At 43.6% G+C, this 26,523-nt stretch overlaps 1 protein-coding gene across 2 annotated transcripts in view; it reads right to left on the reverse strand.

Annotated features, from left to right (window-relative positions):
• The window catches only part of samd11 (sterile alpha motif domain containing 11), a 47,099-nt gene extending 22,739 nt beyond the window's left edge, over positions 1 to 24,360 (reverse strand). Inside the window, exons 1-4 of one of the 2 annotated variants that reach the window (XM_080031123.1) lie at positions 23,689 to 24,360; positions 22,477 to 22,568; positions 13,231 to 13,406; positions 5,565 to 5,674 (exon numbers count right to left, since the gene is read on the reverse strand). In XM_080031123.1, coding sequence (XP_079887249.1) covers positions 5,565 to 5,674; positions 13,231 to 13,406; positions 22,477 to 22,568; positions 23,689 to 24,142 — 832 coding nt within the window. In that variant the 5' untranslated portion in view covers positions 24,143 to 24,360. Of the gene's footprint in view, positions 1 to 5,564; positions 5,675 to 13,230; positions 13,407 to 22,476; positions 22,569 to 23,410; positions 23,524 to 23,688 lie in introns of those variants that run through there. The other variant, XM_080031124.1, reaches the window with a different exon arrangement.
• Between the last annotated feature and the right edge of the window lie 2,163 nt (positions 24,361 to 26,523).

A 26,523-nucleotide genomic window follows, 5' to 3' on the forward strand; every position in this document is an offset into this window, starting at 1 on the left:
CAGTCATCAACAGAAGAGTGTAGCCGAAGTGGAGTCTGACCTTTAACCCTTAACCCTTTCACCCAGACTTAAGTTCTTTCTTCTTTATAACAAGACACAGACAGACAGGGAAGGGAAAGAGGTAGAAAGAGATTCAGACAGGATTCAGAGGATCTTGTTGGGCTGCTGAAGGAGCCCTTGTTGTTGATCAGCGGGTGAGTGAGGAAGCAAGAGAGAGGGAGAGGGAGGAGGTCCACTAATGATCCAGTGTCTGATGTTACCTCTCAGGTCCTGAGGAGATCCACTACCTATACTTTACTAAAGAGACATGGAGGGGAGGGGGGAGCGCTAATGGACAAGTGCATGCACCCGCCCTGAATCTTTTTTCAAACATTCAATTTTCCTTTATTATGTCTCATTCTGTTTTTCTTCTCATTTCTAACTCATGCTCACTACATTTCTTCAATTCAAAATGTCTCCATCTATCCTATTAGTGGAATATTAATGGAAAAGAGAACCCCCATTTGTTAAACCCCCTTTTCACCAAACACATACACACACACTGGTCATATCCACACCCTCTCATGATCAAACGCACACACTTGAGTCGTCTCTTGAGCCGACCTCACTCAAGACACTGTGTCTCCTGAGCGAGAGCCCGAGGGCCAGAGATTTGAGGGCGGAAAGCTTTTAAAGCCAATTAAATGGGGCTTCTTAGAGCACCGACGCTCCCTTTTAATGCCTAACCCTGAGCTCTGCTAGTGTCTGTGCTAACCCTTTTACTCCCACTAACACCGCTTACAGTCAAGTTTGCTACCCCGGGCATTTCCCTATCACAAGCTTGTTAATATGGCTGAAGAATGAGTGGTTATGGAATCAAGAGTTCTACTGTATTTTAGCTTGAAGGCTGGGATTTTAACTGTCAAAAGAGTGCAAAAGTTAAGTGCAAATGCCATCAGCTGCTATGATGAAGCCCCCTGTGTTCTCCATTACCAGTCAACAAACAGTGTTTTTTTAAAAGAAGGAGACCCAAAACAGACAATATTCTGGCCTCTGCCTCAGTTCCCCCAGGGCCTAGTTAACCTCTGCTGTTCCTCCCACTGAGAGAAAAGAGGGATGAAAACAGAGGGAGAGAGATGGAGAAAGAGGAAACAGCAGGACCCAAACTATTTCTCTTTCATGTGACACCACCAGGGCCAATAATCAGGCAGGGGCGCATTGCTCTTTCTTTCTTCCTCTTCCTCTCCTCCCTCAAACTTTAGTCCTCTTGCTCTCCTCTCTCCATCCCATGAAACGTGGTGACAGCTCAGACAGCCAGACTCCTTAATTCCTCTCTTACTCCGTTAATCTGTCATCTTTATCAGGCCGGGGAGGGGGGACGGGCGGAGAGAAGGGGGGAGTGACAGGCGGGGACGTAGGGTGGGCCGCCAGCCGCAGCCCCCCGATCAATCTCCACATTACAGCTGACAGAATGGTGCTAATAACTTATTGATCCCCCCTCCGTGCGCCGGGGCCTCCGCCGGCCCTGAAAGCCCCGCCATTGATTGGCTTACAGGCCGATGCAGCTGGGAGAGGGAGGGGAGGAGGAGTGGGGTGGGTGGGTGATGGAGATGGCGAGAGAGGCGCTTCTGCTCACGCTGAGGGAAGGATGCGCCACTGCTAACCCGTGCACATGGACACACACAATAACACTGCCTCGTTCACTGCTCCTCAGTTTGTCAAGTTCTATGTCTTTTCAAAAGGTAAACAGAGAAATGAAGAGAGGCGGCAGGAGAAAAACACAACTGAAAAGAGGAAGAATAGAAATCATTAGAAGAGTGAGAAAAAAAAAGTTTGGAGTGTGCAGTCAACTGACTGAAATATGGCTGACCCTAAAGTGAAAAAATTGGTGACATTGTTGTATAAATAAATGTCTCTTTTGCAACCCGGTATAGTTATGTAACACAATGAACACTAAACCTCCAGGGTTTTTCTAAAAGCCTTTGTTTTTGTCGTTCTGTCGGGTACTGTGGATTCTTATAGTAAAAATTGTCAAAGGTGCAAACGTGGTGATGCACAAGATGGAATGTTTTCTTTTCCTTAACAACATTTTCACAAGTTCATTAGTAAAAACTAAAAATGTAACAAAACCATGTTGTTTATTTGATAAAAGAAAATGTGAGTCTACTTAATGGCATACTAAGCGATTAAACACTTTCTGTCCGAATCAGCTAATATCTACTCACCATCCGCTACCTGTCAAATATTGCAGCAGTTAGTATTAACATTTATTAACATAAAAAATGTTCGGCCAGCGTTTGCTGGAGGTCGCTTAGTATGCCTTTAAGTAACTTAGCAGCAATGCATCACTTTAAACACCAGGGAAGAACAGAAAAAAAGTAGTTTGATCTAAATGTAAGTATGTAAGTATAAAAGGTTTTGCAAGTAAAATGGACAATAACTGAAATGAAATGAATTGCATTTATTCTATTTTCTTTTTCTGTTTTCTTTCATCATCAGTACATTTCATCTCATGACAAAGACATTAACATGTCCTTATGAATGATAACCCTGAGAAATTTGTTCATGGAAGTACAGCCATGTCCCTATTTAGCAGTAGGATTTTAAAATATTTACAGCCCACATTTCCCTTTGTGTTACTATATGACAGAGCTAATATCTAAATCCTGGGGTGTTTATTTTGTTTACTATTTCCTTTCTATGCTAATCATGTAATAACTATGACTGGTCATACTTAAAAAGCGTTGCTCAATCACAGTCAGTTTGAGAAAGAAAAAAGAAAACACACAAAACACACTGGGCTGCAGATTCACACACAAGCAAACATCTAAAACCAGGCATTTAAGACCACACAAGGAAAGGTGCACACTCTCAAACACACACACACACACACACACACACACACACACACACACACACACACACACACACACAAATGTGCTCAAGCCCCAAACTACCGCTACAACCCCCAACAACACACACACACACACACACACACACACACACACACACACACACACACACACACACACACACACACGCACACACACACACAGACTGGCTGTAACTGCCTTGGGAGTCTTGAGTGCAGGGAGCAGAGGAGAGAGAGCGTGGCGGCCCAAAAACACCTTATCTGCCTGTTTGAGTCTCCGGTCTGACCGCAGAGCCACGGTTTACAGTCTCCACAGGCAGCCAGACTCTCAGCCTCGGCGCCCCTGTTCTCCCCCTCCCTCCCTCCCTCCCTCACTCCCTCTCTCTCTCTCTCTCTCTCTCTCTCTCTCCCTCCCACCACTCCACCTCTAACAGAGCCTCCAAATAGCCAGCGGCTGGGAGTGAGAGAGCGAATGAGAGAAGGAGAGATGGAGAGGAGCATAGAAGGAGGGATGCAGCCTTCCTGTCTGTCCCTCAGATTTAATTAACGGCCCACTCCGGCGCAGAGACGACCCGGCAAGCCTGCTTCCCTTTTCTCCTGACCCACACATACACACACACACACGCACACACACACACATGCACGCAGGCTAACACACACACTTACACACAAACACACTGAGCCGTCCGCCGCCATAGCTGCCGCCTGCCCTCCCCTGATACCACCACCACACTCATTCATCTCTCTTTCCTCTGTCTCTACATTTCCAAATGTTTCCTCAATCACTGCATCTCTGTTACAGACTTTTCCATTCTGTTTTCCGTTATTTCTCTCCCTTTTGACTTTTGGAAGTTAAGTCAAATAGGAAAGTTGATTGACAGAATAGTGTTAACACAATATCAGCGAAGGCGAGCTGCGTTTACCGTCTCATCCATCTAAGAGTCAAATAAACCACTCCCCTAAAACTTCACACACCCACCAATGAATTTGGATGCAAATTTAAAAAACTCGGTTGATTCCGTGGGGGCATGCCTCTGTATAACCATGTGTAATTTCTTAGTAATTGTGTGTCTGAGAATGTGTGTGCGTCTAATTTCACTGGCAGACAGAAAAAGAGCCAGTGGCTGATCGGATTGGACTTGTTTACAGACACGGAGCGAGCCGCTTAGACAGCCTGTTAAATCTCCCTTTAATGGTCAAACTAAAAGATTTTTGGGTGTTGGAACCACACTGGCTTAGGCCACACTGCCATACACACTCACCCCCACCCACTCACCTCTATCCCCTCTGTGTCTTTCTCCATTAAGTAAACTACTCAGGGCTCTAATTTCTCCATTAAGTTTAGAAGCTGATTAGGCCAGTATTTGGGTGGAAATTCGTCCCAAACTAGGGATTAAGACACTGGCTGGGCTGGCTGTGGAGCAGTCCTAATACCCACCATCTTCCAGCCACCCTGGCTGATATCACAGGCACCGTATGGACAATTAATCTGGCAGACAGAAGAGATGAGCACACAGAGAGAGGGGTGTTGGGTCTGGTCTGAATATGGCACTTACTGGACAGGTTCAAACCTTGGTTAACAATGGAGCAAAGGTATGGTCATCACTAATAAATAGGCAACTCGTTTGTTAATAAGGGCTTAATGCATTTGTTTAAAATGTGTTTAAATTTGCTGATGGATTCAATTAAATTCAGTTAATTCTGTATTCAAAATATGATTTCATGATTCAATATTTTAGACTCCTGGAGTGAAAGTGTCACGGTACATATTAAAAATAAATATTAACTATTATATTCTTCCTTTATAATAATAACTACAGTTCAAACTAAAAGTATTGCAGTGTGGCAATAATAAATAAAGTAAACGTATTGAGGAAAGATGTCCTGACACACTGTATAACAGACTATATAAAAATATAAAAAATGTAACATGATAATGTAAAACGTTTGTTCGGGTTGCTGTTTATGTATTATTGCCTTCAGTTGTCCCATGATGGAATATACAGAAGTACTACTCAATTGGCAATTAATCTTTCTTCTTTACACTTGATGGTTTTTATTGGTCATTTTATTCTGATGCAAATTTTGGTTGCATGCAAGTACACCAAAAATGACAAAAAAGAACCTTGAAAACATTAAATCAAAAAATGAAAATGAATGAAACAAGGTACATAGAGATAGAGCCACATATGCTGGTTTACAACCATATGTCTTTGATGGCTGCACAATATCCTCATACAAGCTACTTGACAAATACAGTAGCTGTGATTAAAAGATGTCTGTGTTCTGTCTGTAAGCCGTGAGAAAAGCTCTTAACGCATGCACACCATGGTTCCTCTGCTCACATGAAACTAGATTAATGGCAAACAAAGCTATTTATTCAGGAGTAATTTAAAACAGGGGGTTTAACAAAAAATCCTGGAGTGCGGTAGAGAATGTGCGAAGAACATTAAGTAATCAACTTGAGAGCGACCTTCAGGAATGGGTAATAAGCTTATGTTTAAATTCCCCCAATCACACAAATTAAGAGCAAATTAAATGAGTAATGGAACATGTACATGTGTTACAGCGCATGTAAAGGGGGATATATCAGCAGGCTGGATGCAAAGGAGAGAAAGAGGGAAAGATGAAAAGGAAGAACATATCCTGACAAAACTTTAAACAGACAAACAGACACAAAGACACACAGACACAGTGTCACTGGGGGTCCTACCTGTGTGTCCAGAAATGGTGTTGTGGTCAGAGGCCGACTGGTCCTCGGGCATGCCGTGCTGTCTGGTGTGGTGCAGGTTGGAGATGATTGTAGAGAGGTCACTGTCACGACTGTAACACACAAAACACACACAAACACAGGAGACACACATTTAATAGCAGCCCCAAACAAACTTAATTCCTCAACAACATCCAAACCAGTGCAATTCAATTGCTTACCTCCACACGGACTCTGCAGCTACAAGTGGCTGTCCTGTCAACTGGTTCTTAGCTCTGAGGTGTGTAATGCACTTTGACAGAGTACCGTATCCAGCACTTTTGGGTCTCATCCCTACTCATCTTCCACACTAAGATGTATTTACGAACATATTCAAAACTCATCAGTAGTTTAAAACCTGATTATGGCTCTTTTTAAAATCCTGCCGCTAATGGCTCCTTTATTAATGTCTGAAGGGACAGATGACGTTGTTAAAACACATTTCGATTGAACAGGTCTTACTTATGAGTAATGGTATATCAGACAGTACAACAAATAGGTGGCATTTGACACAGGGCTTCAGGTTGGCTTTTCTATTGTCATGGCTACATTTTAAAAGGAGAGACCACAAGAGTCTCTCAGACATCCTGCCCTTCAGATTGCAAAGGAGGAGCAGGAGAAGGGTTAACAGATTAGGAGCACACACACACGCCCTTTTGAATGCTCAACCAGCCGCATATCCTAACGTCCCCACCAGTGCACCCACACAACTGTGTCATGGAGGTATTTCAATTGCAATCTGATTACCATCCTGATCGCATTAAATGGCATAATGATGGGAAATTAGAGTTTGAGCGGAGTATAGCAGCCGCGCAACTCAAGTGTAGTCACAATGTAATGGCAAACAGCTTGTGTGGTAGGAGAGGGAAAGGGTTGAATTTTTTTTTCCTAACTTACAGTCTAAGCATATTTTACTGTTAAGCGACTATGACATACATGCTGCTTGGAAGAGAGTTCCAAATCCCAAAAGAGCAGGAAAATTCATGTAAATTGTCATTTTGTCTACAAAATAAGCCTGAAAACATGCATTATTTAGACAGGTCAGTTTGATGTATCAGCATGAATCTCGTTTATAGGCTTAACACGCAACTTCATTGAAAGCAGAAGCGTCTATGAAGGGGGTCTGGTATGACACAGCAAGCACAGTTTATGGGACAGAAGCGGTGAAGGCTTCTTAGTTGCCACCGCTATGACGAGGCCACACTGTTTGCGGCTGGTGGATTTGGGTTTTTACAGTCCCATGATTACAGGCTCCTGCTGTAATGTCAGGCTGTCGGCCGCCAAGCTGTTTTCCACACGCCAACAGAAAATATGAAGGAAAGCATAGAGGGCCTAATCCTGGCCATGCTGGCTTTGCCAGTCACCTTGCAGGCACAGAGAACCAATGACTCAGAACACACTCTCATACAAAACAGACACCAACGGTTGCTAGGCAAGGATACGCTTGATTGGACTGTGACCACAAACTTTTTAGAATAATGATAGACTTCTTAAATTAGTAGCTATCTGTGTCAGACAACTCAATGTTTTTGTTTTGTTTTTCGAAAAGGAAAAGATTCAGGGAAGGTATCTTCTTCTTTTTTTATTGTTCTTGACGTCATACAATATAATAGTGTATCATATATTAATGTATCTGCATCGCCAAGTGACCAACAAAACACACATCACCAGCACTGCAGTGAAACACACTGTGAGAAACTGTTACCAACTCCATCAATCTGATAGCTTTAGTTTAGTTATAACATCACCCCCGTCCATCATTTAAAGGATTCATGATAATGCCATCCTGAACTTCTCACAGAGGTGATGGGGTTATTAGCCTGTGGCGAAGTGGCCGCTCTAAGCCACGAACGGCAAGGACATTGTTGGTTGGGTAATTAGTGCACTTTTCCTGAGCTGTCCCGCCTCGGCTCGGGCTAATGAGGTCCTAGTCCTATCCGCGCCCACCTCTGCCCTCCCTCAACCCCCACAGCTACCCTCTCTCTCTCTCTCTCTGGGTGGAGGCAAGGTCATACTTAAGCCCTGGAAGATGAAGAGGGGGGGTGGGGATGGCGTTTAAAACCCGGTCACCTGAGTCAGCGCTCCCTAAGGAGCTCCTGAGGCCGGGGTTAGCTTCCAAAGACGGGGGCCTCAGAGAGGATGGAGGGGGGTTATATTGTGGCTGTCGGGCCCGATGGCTAAGAAGGACATGAGCTGCCTTCTTATCACCCAGGTGCACGCTGGAGACAATCATCTCATCATCGGCTCATCCCTAAACTGGTCAATACCGCCCCTTCATCCGTGGGCCATGGGACAAACACACTGACCAAAACACTGGAGTAACCAATATGTGTTAATACTCTGTTGATACTGCTGGTATCCAACATTACTGAGATGACACCACACAGTTTGAATATGTAATTTGAATTTACGTGAATGAATATTCTCTAAAAGCTGAAGTTTCCTGATTAAGGTTAAACAAATAAATATAATAAAAGAATATGAGGGGAAAAAAGATCCCAAGATTCTGGCTAAGCTTTAAAAGCCAAGTTTCAATAGTTTGAATGTTCTGATACTGGCTGGTCCAAACACATTTCAGGCAACATCCACCTGTGACTTCAACTGTTGTTTTCTTGTAGTGCTTCTAAAGTGCATCTATGTGTTTTACATAAATCACTTATACCAGCCACTGATGCTCAATCTTATAATATGCCATTAAAATGGTCAGCATTCCAGTAAAATGTATTTTTGCCAGATCAGATGTTTGCGCTCTTTTTTTTTTGTTAAGAAAAAGGTTGCCCTTTTCTTTAACCATTTACAGTAGGGGTTACTATTTAGAAATGGTCCACACACCATGAAAAGCCTTTTCTCTTGGCACAGGGAGTGGACTCAGTATAAAAACCCAGTAGTGGCCTGCTGTGGCATTGGCACGCCGAGCTTAGGTGGCTAGGCTGGAGGTCACTGTGTGAGCTGGCAAAAGCTAGCAGCCCAGGCGCCCTGACGCCATGTCTCACACCACCACTGGGATAGTGCTGACAGACAGACAGCAGGGATGTGAAGGTGGAGCAGTGGAGGGGGGGATAGGGGGGGAGAGAAAGAGAACGAGAGAGAGAGACAGCAAGCACTGTGTAACATCTGGTGCTCACAGGTTTGCAGCATACCCTTTCTTCTCTTAAGGCAACAGCCTGAACACACAGCCTAGTCTAACCTGCACAGGTGGCCCCACAGCAACATTGAAATACAACCACACAGTATGTAATATTCAACAACCACGGCATAGCAAGTTATGGACTTGGGAAAAGTGCTGAGGAAAAGAGGGAATAAGTTAAGTTTCTCAGATACTCTGCAGAAAGAGATCTATGATCCAAGTCTTTTATTAGGGAAGTAGCTAGGACATATCAAGCTTTAAGCAGGAATATGGATCCCTCCCAAGTACATGTTTGTGACTTGTCTGATTTCTATGAGGAACCGAAACACAATTGTCACAGTTGCACGCAGTCGGATCAAAAGGCAACCCGCAAGTGGGAACCCTGCAAGCAGTGGGTCTAATGAATAAATACAGAAATGGATACATAAATAAATAAGAGTAGCCTGGCTTGGTCTTCACTTCTCCTTGTTGTTCCTCTGCTGTACAGTACTGACATGAGGTCGATAAGGCAGCCGAGGGAGGAAAGAAAAGTAAAAAAGAAATAGAAAATATGGTAAGTCTGCCATGTTGCACATTCGGGTTCTCCCTGCACTGACTCATGCACACACTGCTGGTTCGACTGTTAATTTATCCTCTGGCTCATACTTCATAAGCTATTACCTTTCTTGTTTTTCTAATTCAAAACGTAACATTTGGATTGGACAAGGACATTTCCTTTTATATTTACAATGGACAGAACATTCAAAGAGCACACTGTTGTACTAAAGATACTGTACAAAAGGCCATAGCTCTTATTGTCTTCATCTGATTGTATGACAGGAGGTGGTGAATAGTGAACACTGTGTTCTTAACATGTGGAAACTATCAACCTCGTGCTTCAAGACAACACCAAAATCTGAGGCTAAATTGTTGCAACACTGCTGACCATCTTTTTGTTGATAGCGTGTTTTGACGGAGAGTTGATGGATATAACACGGCTCTATGTACAAACACTGAACATCTTGGTGCTAGCCAACGCCCAATCAACAACCTAATTGCTGTGACTCTGTTGCCATGGCAAGCGCATGTAAACAAGGCCAAAAATTCTTGAAGCAGAAAGCTCCACTAAAAAGCCATAAAAGCCCCAAGCTCACTAATTAGCGCTTTAGGGGAGAGCCATTTCCAGTAATTTCACACTGTCCGTGACCTCTTACTGGCATAAGGCAATGACACAGTTGTTCAATAAAGCCAGAGGACAAAGTGTCACAGTAGACATTCTGTCCTCTACATGCGTGTCTTCCTCTGATGATGCAGATTGACAACATCCCTAACAAATAAAGTATGAGACAACTCTGCTTCACCAAAATATGTTTTCAAACAAAAACATGGGATGTAAAGGGGAAAAAACAGAACACATTAAAAGTACTAGATCGAGATCTTTCTAAATGTTTATGAACATGAGCATCCTCTGTTTACTTATAATGTTTTTTTCTGTTTCTATAAGGTCTAAATATATATCTGACAGCTGATTTACTTAATCTGGAATAATAATACGTAGAGAAAATTTTTATATTGCACTTGTAAGTGATCGAGTACATGGCCTCATGCATGATTGAAAAAATTAGAAAATGGCTGTTCGTTCGGGTTAACGTTAATAATGGCTATGATGTTTTTTGGGGTTTTTTTTATGGGCGCAGGCTGAAAGGCAAGCGTCAGCGGGTGTAACTTATAAAATCCACGGCGGTTGCCGGCTAATTACCCAGACTCTCAGTCAGCACTTTTCAATCAAAGCCTTGTTATCTAAGGCCAACTGAAACACACACTAAGGTAGGCTTTTGTTTTGCCCTTGAGTAAGACACTAAAATCCTAAATTGCTGCCATCAAATATTTTGCCCCTGAGATGAAATCTATAAATCAGTGTTAACAAATCTGAGTCAGATACCAACAATCTGCAGCACTGATACGGTGGCATTACCAAGGTAACAGAACTAGATTTTTTTTCCACCTTTCAGTTCCTGTGTGTTTCACAGGAGCAGATACCCCCAAGGAGCTTCCGTGTACACAATGATTGTGTGGTGGCTCTGTGGCTTGGCCGCACTTGATTTTTTTTATTTTCAGTAGGACGAGCACAGAACTATAGAGCAAACAAAGTAAACTGTTTGTGTGTTAAGCTATAAACTAAAATCAATCTGGTTGAAAAGGTAGACCAACTTGAAATGAACTTGATATAAACGCATGTTGACATTGACCGACACATCTTCGTAAAGCTTAACAGACGGACTTCTGAACTTAAGTGATTTCCTATATATTGAGATTCCTCATGATGAATAGCAACAGCAATAGCAATTTGCAACATGAGGAAAAATGATAGGATAAAAAAAGATAAAAAGACCCATGCTGCCTGGGTGGGTGTGTTCATGTAGATCAAAGTGCAGTTACAGTAGGCAGGTTGCAGCAACCAAGTGGGTGTGACACGGTGTTGCCGCCAGCCTAGATGATGTGTGGATGGATGAGACAGCCCAGATACACTCACACATGTATACAGAGGCCCTGTATTTTTCACATCCATTGGCCAAATCCAATTTGTTAGGACCCTTCTACGACTCACTTACGAAGCTGCGGTCAATGGAAATCACATTTGCGTGATTGGACATCCCATTATCCCGTTGGTCCAGACCCACAGCGGGGGATAAAGCAAGGCGGAGACGGATGCCTCGGACAGACCGGAGCAAAGGCTCCAGCGAGTCCGACGCCTTCCAAAGGGTAAAAGCCTGACATATTAGTCATAAGTGTTCTTTAAATTCATTATCATCTTAACACGCCAGCGGCACAAGTGTCAGGGGGAGGGGGAAGCCCTCTTAAATGAGGTTAGTGGATCCATTTAAAGCTTCACAGTTGCTGTGCTGTCCGCCGTGTCACACGCAAGTCTCAAGACATGAAAAACATCCCCTCCTGTAATGAGGTTGCACAAGCTGCTTATAATGCAGCTGGGGACTTTCTGTGGTTAATCAATGAACAGCTTTCGCATTAGATCTGACCATAGCTTGTCTGATTTCTGAATCATACAGAACTGCATATGTGCATACCAAGTAATCCACCTGATGTTTATTCCAGATTGCAAAGGTCTTTATTTCTGTGATTTCATATAGATCAAAGAACTGATTTGTAGAGGGAGCAAAGGTCTAAATACAATATTTTTTGTTCATGTCCGTAACAAAGCAGGATGTCGCCATTAGAGAGAGGCAGAGCAGTGCTCACAACTCATTTGATTCCTCTTAATGATATGACCTCACAGTTACCCTGCGCGCGTGTGTGTGTGTGTGTGTGTGTGTGTGTGTGTGTGTGTGTGTGTGTGTGTGTGTGTGTGTGTGTGTGTGTGTGTGTGTGTGTGTGTGCCTGTACGAAGATGTGACAGGGATTATTCACTTAAATCCAAACAGGCTTTTAGAAAATACGATCCACTTTTTTTTATATGAAAAAGCTTGAGCACTCATCTCCATTCATTATTATTGATAATACTTTACTTTATGGATGAGGTTCCTGAGACTGTTTAGAGACACTATTGAACCGTGCATTTTGTAGAAGAAATGTTGTGGAAGTTTATTGCTATATTTCTGATTAATCCGTCAGTCCTTCCAACTGTTTGCATTTTTCACTTATTCCACATCCCTCAGCTCTAAAATATTTTTCTAAATTGATAATTGAGCACCAAGAATAAATGCACATAAAGATGAACATAGATTCTAAAGCTAGTCATTTGCGCACCATTTCAAATGTACAATAACATGACATGAAAATGGAATAACTTATAAATGTTTCGTTGGAAACGCTCTGTGAGTTCTCCCAAGCACAGCGAGGGATGGGATGGAGTAGACGGTGGTGACTAAGGCGACTCGGTCTGTCTTTCAATATCAAGTCAAGACAGATACAGCGAGACTTGGCAAGAGACACAAAACACAAACCAACAAACCAATTCACACTTTCAAACCTCAGCACACATCCTTCCATTAGACATCCATTTGGCTTTACAGCATAGTAAAACCAAAGCCACGAGTATGTTTTTGAAAACTCTGTTCTTTGTCTGTTGGTGCCTCACAATATGCCTTTAACACCTTCAAATTATTTTAAGATCATTATTGATAAAAATGCAACACACGGGCCTGAGGTGCCATTTTAAAAAAAGGTTCTTCTGAAGAAAAAGATCTGTAGAGACCCCACAAAATAAGAAAGAACTTATTACTGGTAATTATTTTTAACAAAAGTGACACCTCAGAGATAAGCATGACATTTTCTCTTCTCGTGGCGTATATATATTTTTCAGGTGCAATCAAAGCCTGCGCAATTATGACAATGTGTGTCACTGTGTACTTAACACGCTCGGGGAATAAGAGGGGAAGAAAATGAAAAGAGTAAAAAAGCATGGGATATTAACTGGTATCTTGTGTAAGAATGACATGGGACCCAGATGTACTTTCCTTCAAACAACAACAAAACCATGTCCATAGAAGTCATAGGTGGCCTCACCTCTTTCTCATTATACTATAATGCAATTCATCCTCTTGTTTGATGTGGGCATGATCCCCACTGGCCCGCTCGCTGCCTTCACTGTCGTCACTGCTGAAAATGGAGGCCAACTCCTTCTTGGGTACCCGGTTTTGGGGCAGGGGGATGGTGCGTTTCTCAGCCAAGCGCCCACGGTTCTGCACAAGGCACAAAGGAAAAAAGAGACAATTAGGAAACAAGATTCTTACATAGGTTTCAGAATTGATAAATGTGTTTCTCAATTTGCATGCGTTTGATATATCTGAATTTTTTTTTTTACTTTTACCTCCAACGCAAAAGGGATCTAAGTGTTATTTTGAAATATTGACCAGCTATGTATGTTATCCTACTTATTGAACGAGCAGAGCATCTTAGCTGTTTGTTGTTCATACTCTGAAATAAGCCATTTCTGTCACCACCAGCAAACACAGTCAAGTCAAGTCGACCACACTTTTCTACTCTTAAACCAAGCTGAGGGGCAGAAGAGTTGGTTAGCGAGTTTTGTGTTTATTTTTCTGCAAAGCCGCCCAGAATAAGCGGAGAAAGGAAGGGATTGTGTGTGTGGCCCTAGGGGCGTTAGGAAGTGAATCTGGGCGACCTTTAATGTGACCTGAAGAGGTCACTGCAGATTAACACGGTCCTATCACAGAGAGAAGGGAGGAGGGGGAGAGATAGAAGGGGCCAGAGACGCCGAGAGAGAGAGAGTGGGTAGAAGAGATTGAGCCAGGGGGGAGGAAATTGGAGAAGAGCAAGGCAAGGGTAGGCTGAGGAGAAAAGTTAACAGGGAAGAGAGGGAGATAGGATGTGGGTTTGTGCTGGAGAGAGAAGAGTAAAGGTGAGAGAAAAACACAGAAATAAAAGAGAATGTGGTGAGTCAAAACATGACAGAGACAGCTCCACAGAAGTTGGGTCTGTCCAGTGTAGAGAGGACTTGGAAAATATATTTCTCTCTCTCTCGCTCTCTCTCTCTCTCTGCCTATCTCTTTGCTCCTACTCCCGGACGCCTTTAAGCCCTCCAGCTATCCCTTCCACCACACGCAACCCCTCTCTCTCTCTCTCTCTCTCTCTCCACCACTCCTCCTTTCCCTCACTCCTTCCATCCCAGGAGGTGCGGCAGCATGAGTGGCAGGCGGGGGCAGGAGGAGGGATTTGGGGGCTCCTAGCCAAGAGGCAAACAGGTGCAGCCCCTCTGGAGTCTCTCAAATGGCAGACATTAAAAAGAGTCGGGTTGGGGGGGGGGGGAAAGAGGTGGGCTAAGAAAGATGAAAACATCCCTCAGGATGAGCAGGCCACAGAGTTCTGCACATTTCTCTTCTTTCTCTTCTTTATCATGCCTTGCCAGAAATAAAGGGTTTTTCCTCCTTTCTCTTTCCTGTCGGAGCTTTCAACAAGTTCTGCTCAAGCTTTTGAGGAAGGTGGATCACTTCCTGATACTTCTGCTTCTTCAACACAAGGCCTCACTAACAGTTAGGGCTGGAACTCCAACAGGGCGTTGCGAAACATTATGTCAAAAACAACAGAACAACACTTTTCCATGGATGTGTCTCTGACAGTTACGTCCGTCAGACACACAAACACAGACATCTGTTAAATATTAATTATCCACCTCCAAGTCTATTTACTGCTGCCTTTACATCGTTGGGGAAAATACACAACATGCGCACTACCCTTGACACCTACACACAGATAAGCTCTCACTCTCTTACACACAAACACACACACACACACACACACACACACATACACACACACACACACAAACACACACACACACACACACACACACACACACACACACACACACACACACACACACACACCTGTTCCTGTTCCTTAGAATTCCCCTCCAAAGCAGGGGATTTTACTTGGAGCAGGCCAGCAATATAGTGTATACAGAAATAGTTTGTCTAAGACCAGTCGTGACTGTGGTTGTGCGTGAGAGTGTGTGTAAGCGTGTAGACAACCACCCACATGGACGTGACAGACCCAGGCTGACAGACCCCGTCACTGCCCCCCCCTCTCTCTCTCCTCCCGGAAAGCCCCCATCCTTTCTTTAGTGGCACTGACGCAGAACTGGGGGTGAGCTCCCACTGCTTCCGGCAACACTTCCGCAGCACGGGGGAGGGCTCTCCGAAACAAAACACCAAGCTAAACACACCCCTGGCAGCCCACGTAGGAGCGCTCAAAGGAAGGGCGCCTGAATGCTCAGGCTCGTACGTGCACGTCCAAACACACACACACATGCGTGCGTGAGGCAACCTTGCTGTGTGTGGTCAGCCTCCTTTTCAGCCATGGAAAAAACTCTCTCATAAAAGTCCCACTAAAAGCACCTCTATGAATATCACCTCCCACGCTTTCTGTCTGACAGTCAGGCAGCCAAAAAATATATCTGGCCTTCACATTTACACCAAAAAAACACACAAATACAAATACACACGCAGATGCACATGCATAAGGATACATTGGCCAACTTTTTACACAATCTAGACAATTAATAATAAATGACTCAGACAACTTTCAGCAAGTATGACACTGTGTCTCTAAACACAAAGGGCAGTAGCACAGGTGTCCATTATAGTTATATAACCTAGTATAGGTCAAATAACATGAGAATACTCATACTATTTGATTTTTTTTTTAATGACAAGTCTTCAGTATGTTTTGTTTTGTTTATGTAGTATAATGACAATTGCATACTTCTAAATGGTAGTAGATCAACACTGCAATTTTTGTTTGGGTAACAAACACATCATTTTCAATGCCTACCAAAGTTCAAGTGTCTCAGAGACGTCTTCTATATACACTCTTGTTCAATTGGTAGACATGGGTAATACATATTTAATATTTCAAAGGAAAATATTAATCAGGGTATTATTCCGTATGATGCTTTATTAGCAGCCATTCTCCTTCCTCTTGCTCATTTGGGTGGAATCCTGAACTCATAAATGTATAGCTAGGGTTTGGTTTAGGACTAACAACATGCTCTTGCAGTTAAAAATAATACAGGCTATCACAGCTATATGTTGGCCAATGAAGCTGTTTAAATCCAAGCAGGAATGATAGGGCAATACAATTCTCTTTAAACTTATTTCAGACTTTTAAATGAGCTCTTGGCGGAAGGACTAATAAGTGTGTTTTTTTCATTCTCCTTCCTTGAAAAGGTGCAGTGCCCTGCCGCTGGCTCCAACCAGCATTAGGGAGCACACACACACACACACACACACACACACACACACACACACACACACACACACAAACACACAGCGGTAGCCGCCCGTGACATTCCTGCAGCTGCGGCGCTCTCTCTCCCTCGCACGCGCCCCCCCAGCGATCTCCCTAGGGGACGAATGCCTAATGAGTCACGCGCCTGTCTGCCGTTACCTCGCAGCATGTGTGTGCATGTGTGTGTGTGTGTGCGTGTGTGTGTGTGTGTGTGTGTGTGTGTGTGTGTGTGTGTGTGTGTGTGTGCATGTGCGTGTGTGTGTGTGTGTGTGTGTGGAGGCGGGTTGGCGGGCCGACTTGGCGCGAGCTCTAGGGGAAGGGGGAGGGGGAATGAAGAGACGACAGGGAAGGAGAGAGCGAAAAAAAAACAAGCGAGAGGAGGGTAGGAGAGTGGGGAAGTGGTCATTACAATGCGCAAATAAGAAGAGCTCTGAAAAAATTGCTGTTTGATATCTGACAAACAATTTGTCAGCTATGGGTTCCTATGAGCCCGAGATCAAGTTTGTCATAAAATACAACTGACATAATCTTATATTGTTAAACCTCACCCCCTTATCAACTGCATAGAAGGCCATCCTGACATTTTCACAGGTGCACTTATGAAAGGTGAAAGGTTCAGCAAATTGAGATCTATCAGTTTGCAAACACAGTATAAATTGTATGAATCGTCACAAATAACTGAACGTGTTAACATGGTTCACAGTAACCAAATTTCCCCAGTGGCTAATCCAATTATAAATGTTTATGTTTGCATCCACTGTACTCCATGACCATTGCATGGACTGCATATCGGAATCAATCCAACAAGAGAAACCAAAACAAAGTCGATGTACAGGCCACAGAAGAACTGACCATCTTAATATTTGCCTAATCTGGTTATAATCAAATTATCGTAGTGTGCATATAAACCACCTTACTGCAATATCTGCCAGTACTGCAAAAATCGTGAACTAGAACTGCTATAAATAAATTGCGGATATGTAATTAGAAACATGTTAAGCTCTTCTGGAATAAGAATATAATGTGCATATACACATTCACGAGTTTGAGGAACAAATACTTTCCTCCACTACTTGAGTGGCGTATGTGTGTGTGTGTGTGTGTGTGTGTGTGTGTGTGTGTGTGTGTGTGTGTGTGTGTGTGTGTGTGTGTGTGTGTGTGTGTGTGTGTGTGTGTGTGTGTGTGTGTGTGTGTGTGTGTGTGTGTGTGTGTGTAAAGAAAATGATCAGATCTAAGCTATATATTTGAATTCAGTCCTTCTGAAGTCTGCATTTTGGTTAGAGAAAGTTATCTAGACAAAGACGATTACATTATGGTTAAGATTCTGGTTTGATGTTAAAATAGTGCCTGAGTGGCTCCAGATGCTGTGCATTATGACAAACATGTTGTATAAAGAACACTAATGAGTTCAGAAATTTAACTTTAAATTTGCCATGAGATCAGGCACCAACCTTAACACGAAAACCAAAACTCCTAAGAAGTGCAAATGTATCTTGTACTTGGCAAAATAAGTCTGATTCTGGATATAACACCTAATGGTGTGTGTGTGTGTGTGTGTGTGTGTGTGTGTGTGTGTGTGTGTGTGTGTGTGTGTGTGTGTGTGTGTGTGTGTGTGTGTGTGTGTGTGTGTGTGTGTGTGTGTGTGTGTGTGCTTTATGTAGAGACTTTAGGCAATACTTAGTTGTTTGAGGCCGTGCGAGAGAAATAGAAAAAAGAAAAAAAAGTGAGAAAGCACTGTAGGGCGAACAGGCATGCGACCAAGTCCCCCCCACCCCCTTGCACACACACACACACACACACTCTCGCACCCTCTGCCCCCACGCGCTGAGCCGAGCGGGCAGTTGCAGCCCAGTGGAGCGGCACAGGGAAAGGGGGGAGGGTGAGGAGGGGTGCACAGAGGGTGAGAGGCAGCGAGGTGGGGGGGTGGGGGGGGGAGAGAGGGCTGCTGGGGCGGCGCTGGGAGGTCAGTGGCAGTGCAGTCAAGCGTGCCAGCGCGCCTCTCGCTCTCCCCGTTCCCTCTAATTTCTCTCTCTCCTTCCCCCTCCTTTATTCTCTCTCTCTCTCTCTGTGTTTGGATAGGCCCACCGAGGCTGCTGCAGGGGAGCTTTACGGGCAGGTAACGAGCCTCTCTCTCCCCAGACAAACACAGGGGGAAGTGGAGGCGGGCATGAAGTTGTGGTTGGTAAATTCAACCGACATTTTCTCTTGCATAGGTCCCCACAAGGGTTTCATTTTAACCTGGTAATTATTAGAATCTAAGATAAAGTTTAACACAGTGCCACGCTACTAGAACTACACCTCTTTAAGGTTTGAGCTCCACTTTGCTGTAGTTTGGAATATGTTGCATACAACCTAAGATGACAGATGCTCCAACCTATACTCAAACACAATTCGTCCAGTCAACACATTAGGAAACTTACACAGAGCATGTACATTACACACACACACACACACACACACACAAACACAAATCCGGCAGGAGGGCTGATTGGTTGGCTAAATTAAACTGTTAATTTTAACTCAATAATTCGTAGATAGGAAAACAAAGAGACACAAAATATTTTTTGCATCTGTGTGTATAGGACTGTTATTGTATTTACTACATGTGTGACATACATTCTAATTCGTATTGATCCGTAGTCTCACTTAATCTGTAATTTGTCCGATACACAGAAAGAGGCGCACACTGAAGTGCATGCGCACATAAACTCAACACGGCCACGGACCTGCACACTCCTGGACCAATGACTTAGTCCGTAGTTACCATAGCAACATAGCCTCAGCACCAAACAGACAAGCACATGCACAAACACACAACACATTAAACAGAAGAAGTGTACAGTAGGAAGTTGATCTATGAAGAAGACTCCTCGTCACATAATAGCTCAACTTTTATTATTTTCTTCAATACGGTGTACTTTAATTTTAATTATCGTTCCCACATTCACCCTATTGGAAATGGCATTATGAAAATGGAATGGGATAGACTATAAGTTCTAGGCAAAAGTGTGTGTTAGCGTGTGTGTGTATATGTGTGTGTATGTGTGCATGTTTAATTCCACTTTGCTAGAGGAGCCCTTGATTGGAGGAGGTCTTTACGAGCCAGAGGAGGGGAGTGTAATTTCCTCCCGGCCTCCGCCAGTTCCGCTGAAATAACAGAGCAGAGGAAGCCCAGCTCTCCCGGGAGGAGACACACACACACACACACACACAGCGAGTAGGCAAGTCAGTCAGCCATCGCGGGTGCACAAATAATCACAGACATGCACGCGTAAAGAAACAGATACAAACTAACGTATGTACACATGAAACACAAACATAGAGCTAAGAAAATATACTGCAAAATGGATGAAACCCCGAGTTCTAAATGTTTTACGTGCAACAAGAATGGCATATGATGACAGCGACACAAAAAAGCCAGCATCTAACAACTTAAAGGGGCAACTTAAACCAAAATTACAACTGTAGAGAGAGGAATAATTTAAGCACCTGATTATCATCATAAAAAACAGATGAATAGAAAGCTAACACACCCGGACAGCTGGTTATGAACAGCATATCAATCATAAAGCGATTTCATTTCAGAATGTGGATAAACAACATTGTCAGCCCATTTAAATTCAAAACTGTTGAGTGTAACAACAGTTGAGTTTGTGCTGTGTTGTTACAAACAGCATGTGCCAGGGCGGACACAGCAAATTATCTTCCACAAGTTCTGAGCAGGCAGGTGAAAGAGGCTTGCCACCAGCTGCTGCACTATTTTATGATCGCTTGCCTCATGCCTATAGCGAAACAAGATCACTCAAAGTTCAGCCGTCAAACTTTTAAAATAAATGACTGCATGAGGTAATTTGTGTCAGTAGGCAGGCATATAGTGTGTGTGTGTGTTCTTGTGTGTGTGAGTTTTTTTGTGTAAGAGACTGAGTGAGACCGAGTTAGAGAGAGAGAGAGAGAGAGAGCTCATCAGTGAGGGAGTGCTGGCTGCCATGCCCTGAGGGGAGTCAGTGGGGAGAGAGGGAGACGCCAGTACAGGCCATACAAGTCCCGCTGCCTTCCCTCCTCCGCCTAACCCTCACCGCCTCGCATGGAACTGCCAACATACTTAGTGTGTGTGTGTGTGTCTGTGTGTGTGTGTGTGTGTGTGTGTGTGTGTGTGTGTGTGTGTGTGTGTGTGTGTGTCTGTGTGTGTGTGTGTGTGTGTGTGTGTCTGTGTGTGTGTGTCTGTGTGTGTGTGTGTGTGTGTGTGTGTGTGTGTGTGTGTGTGTGTGTGTGTGTGTGTGTGTGTGTGTGTGTGTGTGTGTGTGTGTGTGTGTGTGTGTGTGTGTGGACGTGTGTCTGCCAAAGCGTCACGGTGGTATTCACTTGGTGGGTTAGACTTCAGGCTTCACCACCAGACAAGGAAAGGAAGAGACGGAGAGTAGGCTACAACAACAACCTTAAGGCTCTCATATCCCTGCTTACGTCAATAACAAAGTTTTACTCCGTCACAGCTGTAATTGAAGTGGAACTGTGCAAGCCCTTGCAAGCCAAAAGCCAATCACTCCGATATCTCTAATAAGCCTAAACATAAGCAAACACGCTAAGATTCTCAAATCCTTCTGTAAAAAAAAATTAAAAATAACACAAGCATTTTTACTGTCTGTTTTCCATGCCCCCTGCCTCCCTCAGGTAATCTGTTTTGGCTGAACCCTGTTTGTTAGGGTTCAGGTCTTTATTATTGACTGTAAAAAATAAAATAATAATGTCACCAGTTTACCTGTATCACTCAAACTCCTCCAGCTTATCTAAACCGCCTTTGCCTTGCGTGCCTCACACACAATAATCAGCAGTAGCCACGCTCAGTAGCTCGCTAAGCCTCTTACACCCTTCCCTCAAGATTAGTGCTTGGGAGCGACGACAGATGCGCTCCGTGGTGATAAAACACACACATGCAAAGACACACTCTCACACACACACACACACACACACACACACACACACACACACTACTCCGCCGCACCTGTGTGAACAGATTTGGCGACTGTGAGCCGGCAGTGTGCCTGTTCAAAGCTGACACACACACACACACACACGGTGATGCTGTCATCGTGACACACCTGCAAGGCCTCGAGGTTTGGCATCCTGCCCCTGGCCCAGAGGCCTGAGGGAAGCACTAGGCAAACAAAAGTTCAACAGCCAGGTGAGCATAATGATTCAATGGGACAGAAGAGGCCCACCAACGACACCTAACATCAAACAGCAACACTGGACAGCTCAATGCCTCTGAATAAAAAAGACTGGTTGGTACTCGGCATCAGTGAAAAGCTCAAAGTGGAGATGATACTCATGGCTGGGAAAAATTACTGTCAAAGTTGACATGTGTGGCTGTAGGGTCTTCCCCATCAAGGTTATAAAGAAAGACAACGCTCCAATATACACTCACTCACTGCTCGTGTATGTAGAGCTGGATGACAACACAAATACTGCAATGAAATGTCAGTTTTCCTCTCCCAGCTTAATTTAGATACATTTAAATTATGAGGAAAAACTCAATTAAACAAAACATTAAAAACGAGTTTAAAGATGTTAAAGCCATTTGAGTAAAATGTGTGTTTGGGCTGGACTTACTAGCCAAACAAGAACAAGCATTTATTATTAACTGAACGTTCAAAAACATTGGAATAAATCAACTTTCAAAATATGATATTACGATAGGCCTACAGAATACATCTAAGTTTTTTAACAGAAATATTTGTATCATAGTAACATGTCTTTGTGCTCTGTCGGAGTGCATTTTGCTCTTTGACATGTTACAACCAATGAGGGGATTTCTTGACAACCAGTTAACAACCCAGCATCTTTTACCTCCGCAAAATCTAAAGAAACAGCATATCCACAGGTGAGAAGTTATCCTCAAGTCAGAGTCATTTTCTGTGTACCTTCTCCTTGCTAACACATTGACTCTACAAGTAGGCCTACAGGCAGAAAGTGAAGCAGTGACAGCAGTATGAGGTTAAATATTCTTACCACTGGAGATGAAATTCGACAACCAGGACAATCACAGATTGGAGGGTGCACCTGTAAGATTCCTTTGGACATAAGAGTCTTGAGACTTTTCCCTGGAAGAAGAAATAAGAGAAACACGTTAAGTGAATGCTACCGACCATGTTCTCCCGCCAGTAAAGTCATCTCCTCCATGACACAGCACGTGATAAGGTATTATTAACTTGCTTGAGAGTGGGCCCTATTCTTCATCTCAAAATATTGTCATAAATAAATAGAATATAACTGAGTGAGTAGTAGATCCCTTCAGACAAACTTGACTTAGCTCTCTGTGCCTAGAAGTTAAATTATACCCTTAGTCCAGAGTGATGGGCCAGAGAGACAGCAGCCTACTGTCATCTGTCTATAGGAATCGTTATATTAAACTATTACGCGTCCATTTTTGACCTGGGGGCGACTCCCTCCCCCCACACATCTTAACGCGTGTCAGTTCTGCCCGAGTAACCCTCTGTGTGTGCGTGAGTGAGTGTGTGTGTGAGTGTGTGGGGGGGTGCACGCTCCAGGCGTTATTGTTGCATGAAAAAATACTATGCTATAAATATCAACATAAAAAATACCGGGACAGAATTATAGCATTGATGCTGTCAAGGTTGTTGTAACGAAAAATCTAACATACAGTTACAAAATGCGTCTGTGCATACATTAAAAAAATAAAATAAAAAAATATACACATTAGGCCTATGTATTGCATATTTGACTTAGTTGCAACATGATCACATTTAACACTGAATGTGTCGTTGACTGGACTAGCAAAACGCTAATTCACAAAAACTCTCAAGCCTAACATGCGATGCGTAACGGTGTCAACACCCATGCACAAGTGCAGCTGCACTTAACGGAACAAGTAAGGGAAAAATAATTTCAAACTGTCACACACTGATCACGTCTAACTTTTCACCTCGGTCCCGGTCCAGACTATCCCTGAAGCCCCGGTTTAGTGTATGATCGCAGCCCAAACTCTGTGCCAAAGCCTCGGAGGGTATGTCGAGTATATGCGCCTTCTCTCATCTGTCTCCTTACGCACTGACGGCTGTAACCCTTTCACTCCAAAACTCAGCACCGAACCACGAGACTAAGTTTGCACTCAGAAAAACCGGCGTCTAGAAAGTGTTTGATTGATGACGAGGTGTCCCTCTCTATCAAAGAACTGTGAGGACAGTGAAGGTTTGCTCTTACCTTTGTGTCTAATACTCCGTTTCCAATCTTTGGCGGTCTCTCGTCCACTGACAAACTGGAACTCATTGGGAGTAAGCCACTCGCCCCTGTATTTGATTGAGGGTCCCTTACTACCTTGACACAATTTGTTGATATAAAGCAAAGCCTTGTTTTCCCCGCACTCCACCTCGATGCACGGCTCCCCGTTGTCGAAGAAGGGCTGAAAGTCGGGGATGGAGGAGAACCTCTCCAGCATTAAGTCTTCCGTGTGATGGTGGAGGTGCTGGTGATGCAGCGCCGAGTCGTGGAGCCCCAAGTACGCGCGGTGATGGGCGAAAATGTGTTCGTAGGGCGGCGGATGCGGGGTCACCACGGGGATAGCGGTGGCATTTAAAGAGGCCAGGTATTCGGACTGGTTAAATGCAGTCAATGCCATGTCGTCTCCATCTAGCCTCTCCTTTTTGATGGCAGGCATGTTAGTGGGAGCCGAGCGCCGGTAACAAGTGAAAAACTGCTCGTCCGTTCCAACTTGAGCGTCCTCTCCGTCCGTGTGTTGGGCTGACCCAGACTAGGAGACGCGCCGCTTGGTTTTACGCAGAGCCCCCGTGTCGCCGTGATACAGTGTTCTGGTGGTGAAGTTGCCGGATAGATTCCCATTCAGTAGTTTCCAGCTCGCAGCGGCTGCAGCGCTCTCCGCCAGCCTCACAGCTCCTACCTCCCACATTTAATCACACTCGCTCTGTTAATACCTGACATGCTGGGTAGCCCTGAGCCCCGGACATTATGCTGCTACTTACAGCGATCATTATCAGTCGCAGCTACACGTAGTGTCTCTTATTTCTACGATGAATATATTTTTTTATATAGCCTATTCACTGAATAGCCATACTGCCATAATTTTGAATTGGCTATACTGTACAATAGAAAAAAATAAAAATGAAATCTGCACATTGGTTTAGTAACCTGGAGTTTTCATCTGTCCAAGACACAATTTAACAGCCAATGGAGACGATTAAAAATAAGATGATAACCGTACGTTTCTCCTGTTACTTAAACCAATGAATATGGCATCGATAAGCCGAACTCTAATATCAGGCTTTATATTCCTAGCATTTGCGCAATATTGTTATTATAGAAAGTTTGTATAATAACAAAAATAGTTGTTTTGAACCCCTGTGTATGTCGTTGAAGTCACGCTGAAGTTCACAGACCCAGACCAAACAAGATTTGCACTCTCCGCCGCTTCTCAACTTGGCCCATTTAAACAGCGGAGGCTCGGCGAGAGCCACATGAGAGGAGGGGGGACTGCGAGGGACGGCGCTACAGTGCGTAAAATGGAGAAACCGTCGTCGTTGAGCTTGAGGAAGTGAGCATGAGCATATGACTGAATCTAAAACCAGTTATAACAAAGTTGTCTTCAAATGTATTATATATTGACCATACACTGAGTTTGGAGTATTTTTAAAGCCCCCCCAAAACTTTTGTTTTCACATATATAGGCAGCCTTACCCTGCTCCCGAAAATGATGATCATTTATGATGATTTCAAAGCCCAAACATATCACATCTAAATCAAGCCTATAGCCTACCTTTTACGCAAATACTGTCTACATCAGGGGTGTCAAACTCACTTTCACAAAGGGCCACTCTACGATATGATAATCACACTAAGGGCCAGACTGACATACCTTCTTTTTAATCAAAAAATAAAAAGAACATATCTAAGTAGGCCTAAGTATATAAACTGCGTACAATGGCTAGTTTTTGCTTCAACATTTTCGGGGGACAAATTATAGGTGGGGGTATGGGGGTGCTCCCCCCAAAATGTTTGAATGTCAAACACTTAATTTCCTGCATTCTGGTGGATTTTTATCCACTAATCTGTGCCTTTTCGGCATCAATTTATGGTGGAAATGTCTTATTTTTTGTAAAGGAAAAGACAACATTCAGGTTCCTGGTGAAACAATTATAAAGGACTATAATGCAGTAAGGCTCTCAGGCATTCTGGATTGAGCCACAATATTTATTCTCCTGGATTTTTCAAAACTTTCTGCACGTTTTGTTTTTTTTAGGAATCATGACGCAGCACCAGTGTTAGCTATTTATGACACTTTACATTGGAAATGAAATGCCAAGCCACCATTGGAAACGAAAGGGGTGGGCTATCAGCAGTGAGCTAACGTTAGCTAGTTGGCTATATTGTAACTTAAAGCAAAAGTTAGAAACCAGATAATTTTGGCATTAATCCTTAGACACTTGACACAATCAATCATCAATATTAGCATGCTATTTAGCCACATATATTGACCTATTTATAGCCCTCAGAAAACTGACAGCTCTTCTTAGATGCAAGTTCATCAATTCATGGCTTAAAATCCTGAGCTGTGGAACTTTCAGCAGACATTCCTAGCTGTAAGCCACGTAAATTTCCTAACAGTTGGGAGCGTATGCGACGTGCGGATATGGCACAGGCTCCATGAAGAATGAAAAATATATACAGGTATATATATGTTTTTTTTTTTTATTGATTCAAATCGGCCAAATTGATTCGCGGGCCAGATCGCGGGCCACATCTGGCCCGCAGGCCTTGAGTTTGACACATGTGGTCTATATGTGTCAAATTCCACCCACAATAATTAGGCCTACATGGCAAAAGGAGCTGCCTTTAATGGGACCTTCTCCATCTAATATACAGATTCACATATAGTCAGGATCAAATAAGTCATAGGCCAACAGATCTACCCATGAGCCATGACACATGTGCAATAGGTGTGAACCCATTTAATTTAAAAAAAACTAGGACATACATAGGTGTGACAATGTGTGTTCAGACATATACGAAGACAAAAGGGAAGTT

The sequence above is a fragment of the Ammodytes marinus genome (genome assembly GCF_949987685.1).
Source record: "Ammodytes marinus genome assembly, chromosome: 7".
Classification (NCBI taxonomy): domain Eukaryota; kingdom Metazoa; phylum Chordata; class Actinopteri; order Uranoscopiformes; family Ammodytidae; genus Ammodytes; species Ammodytes marinus.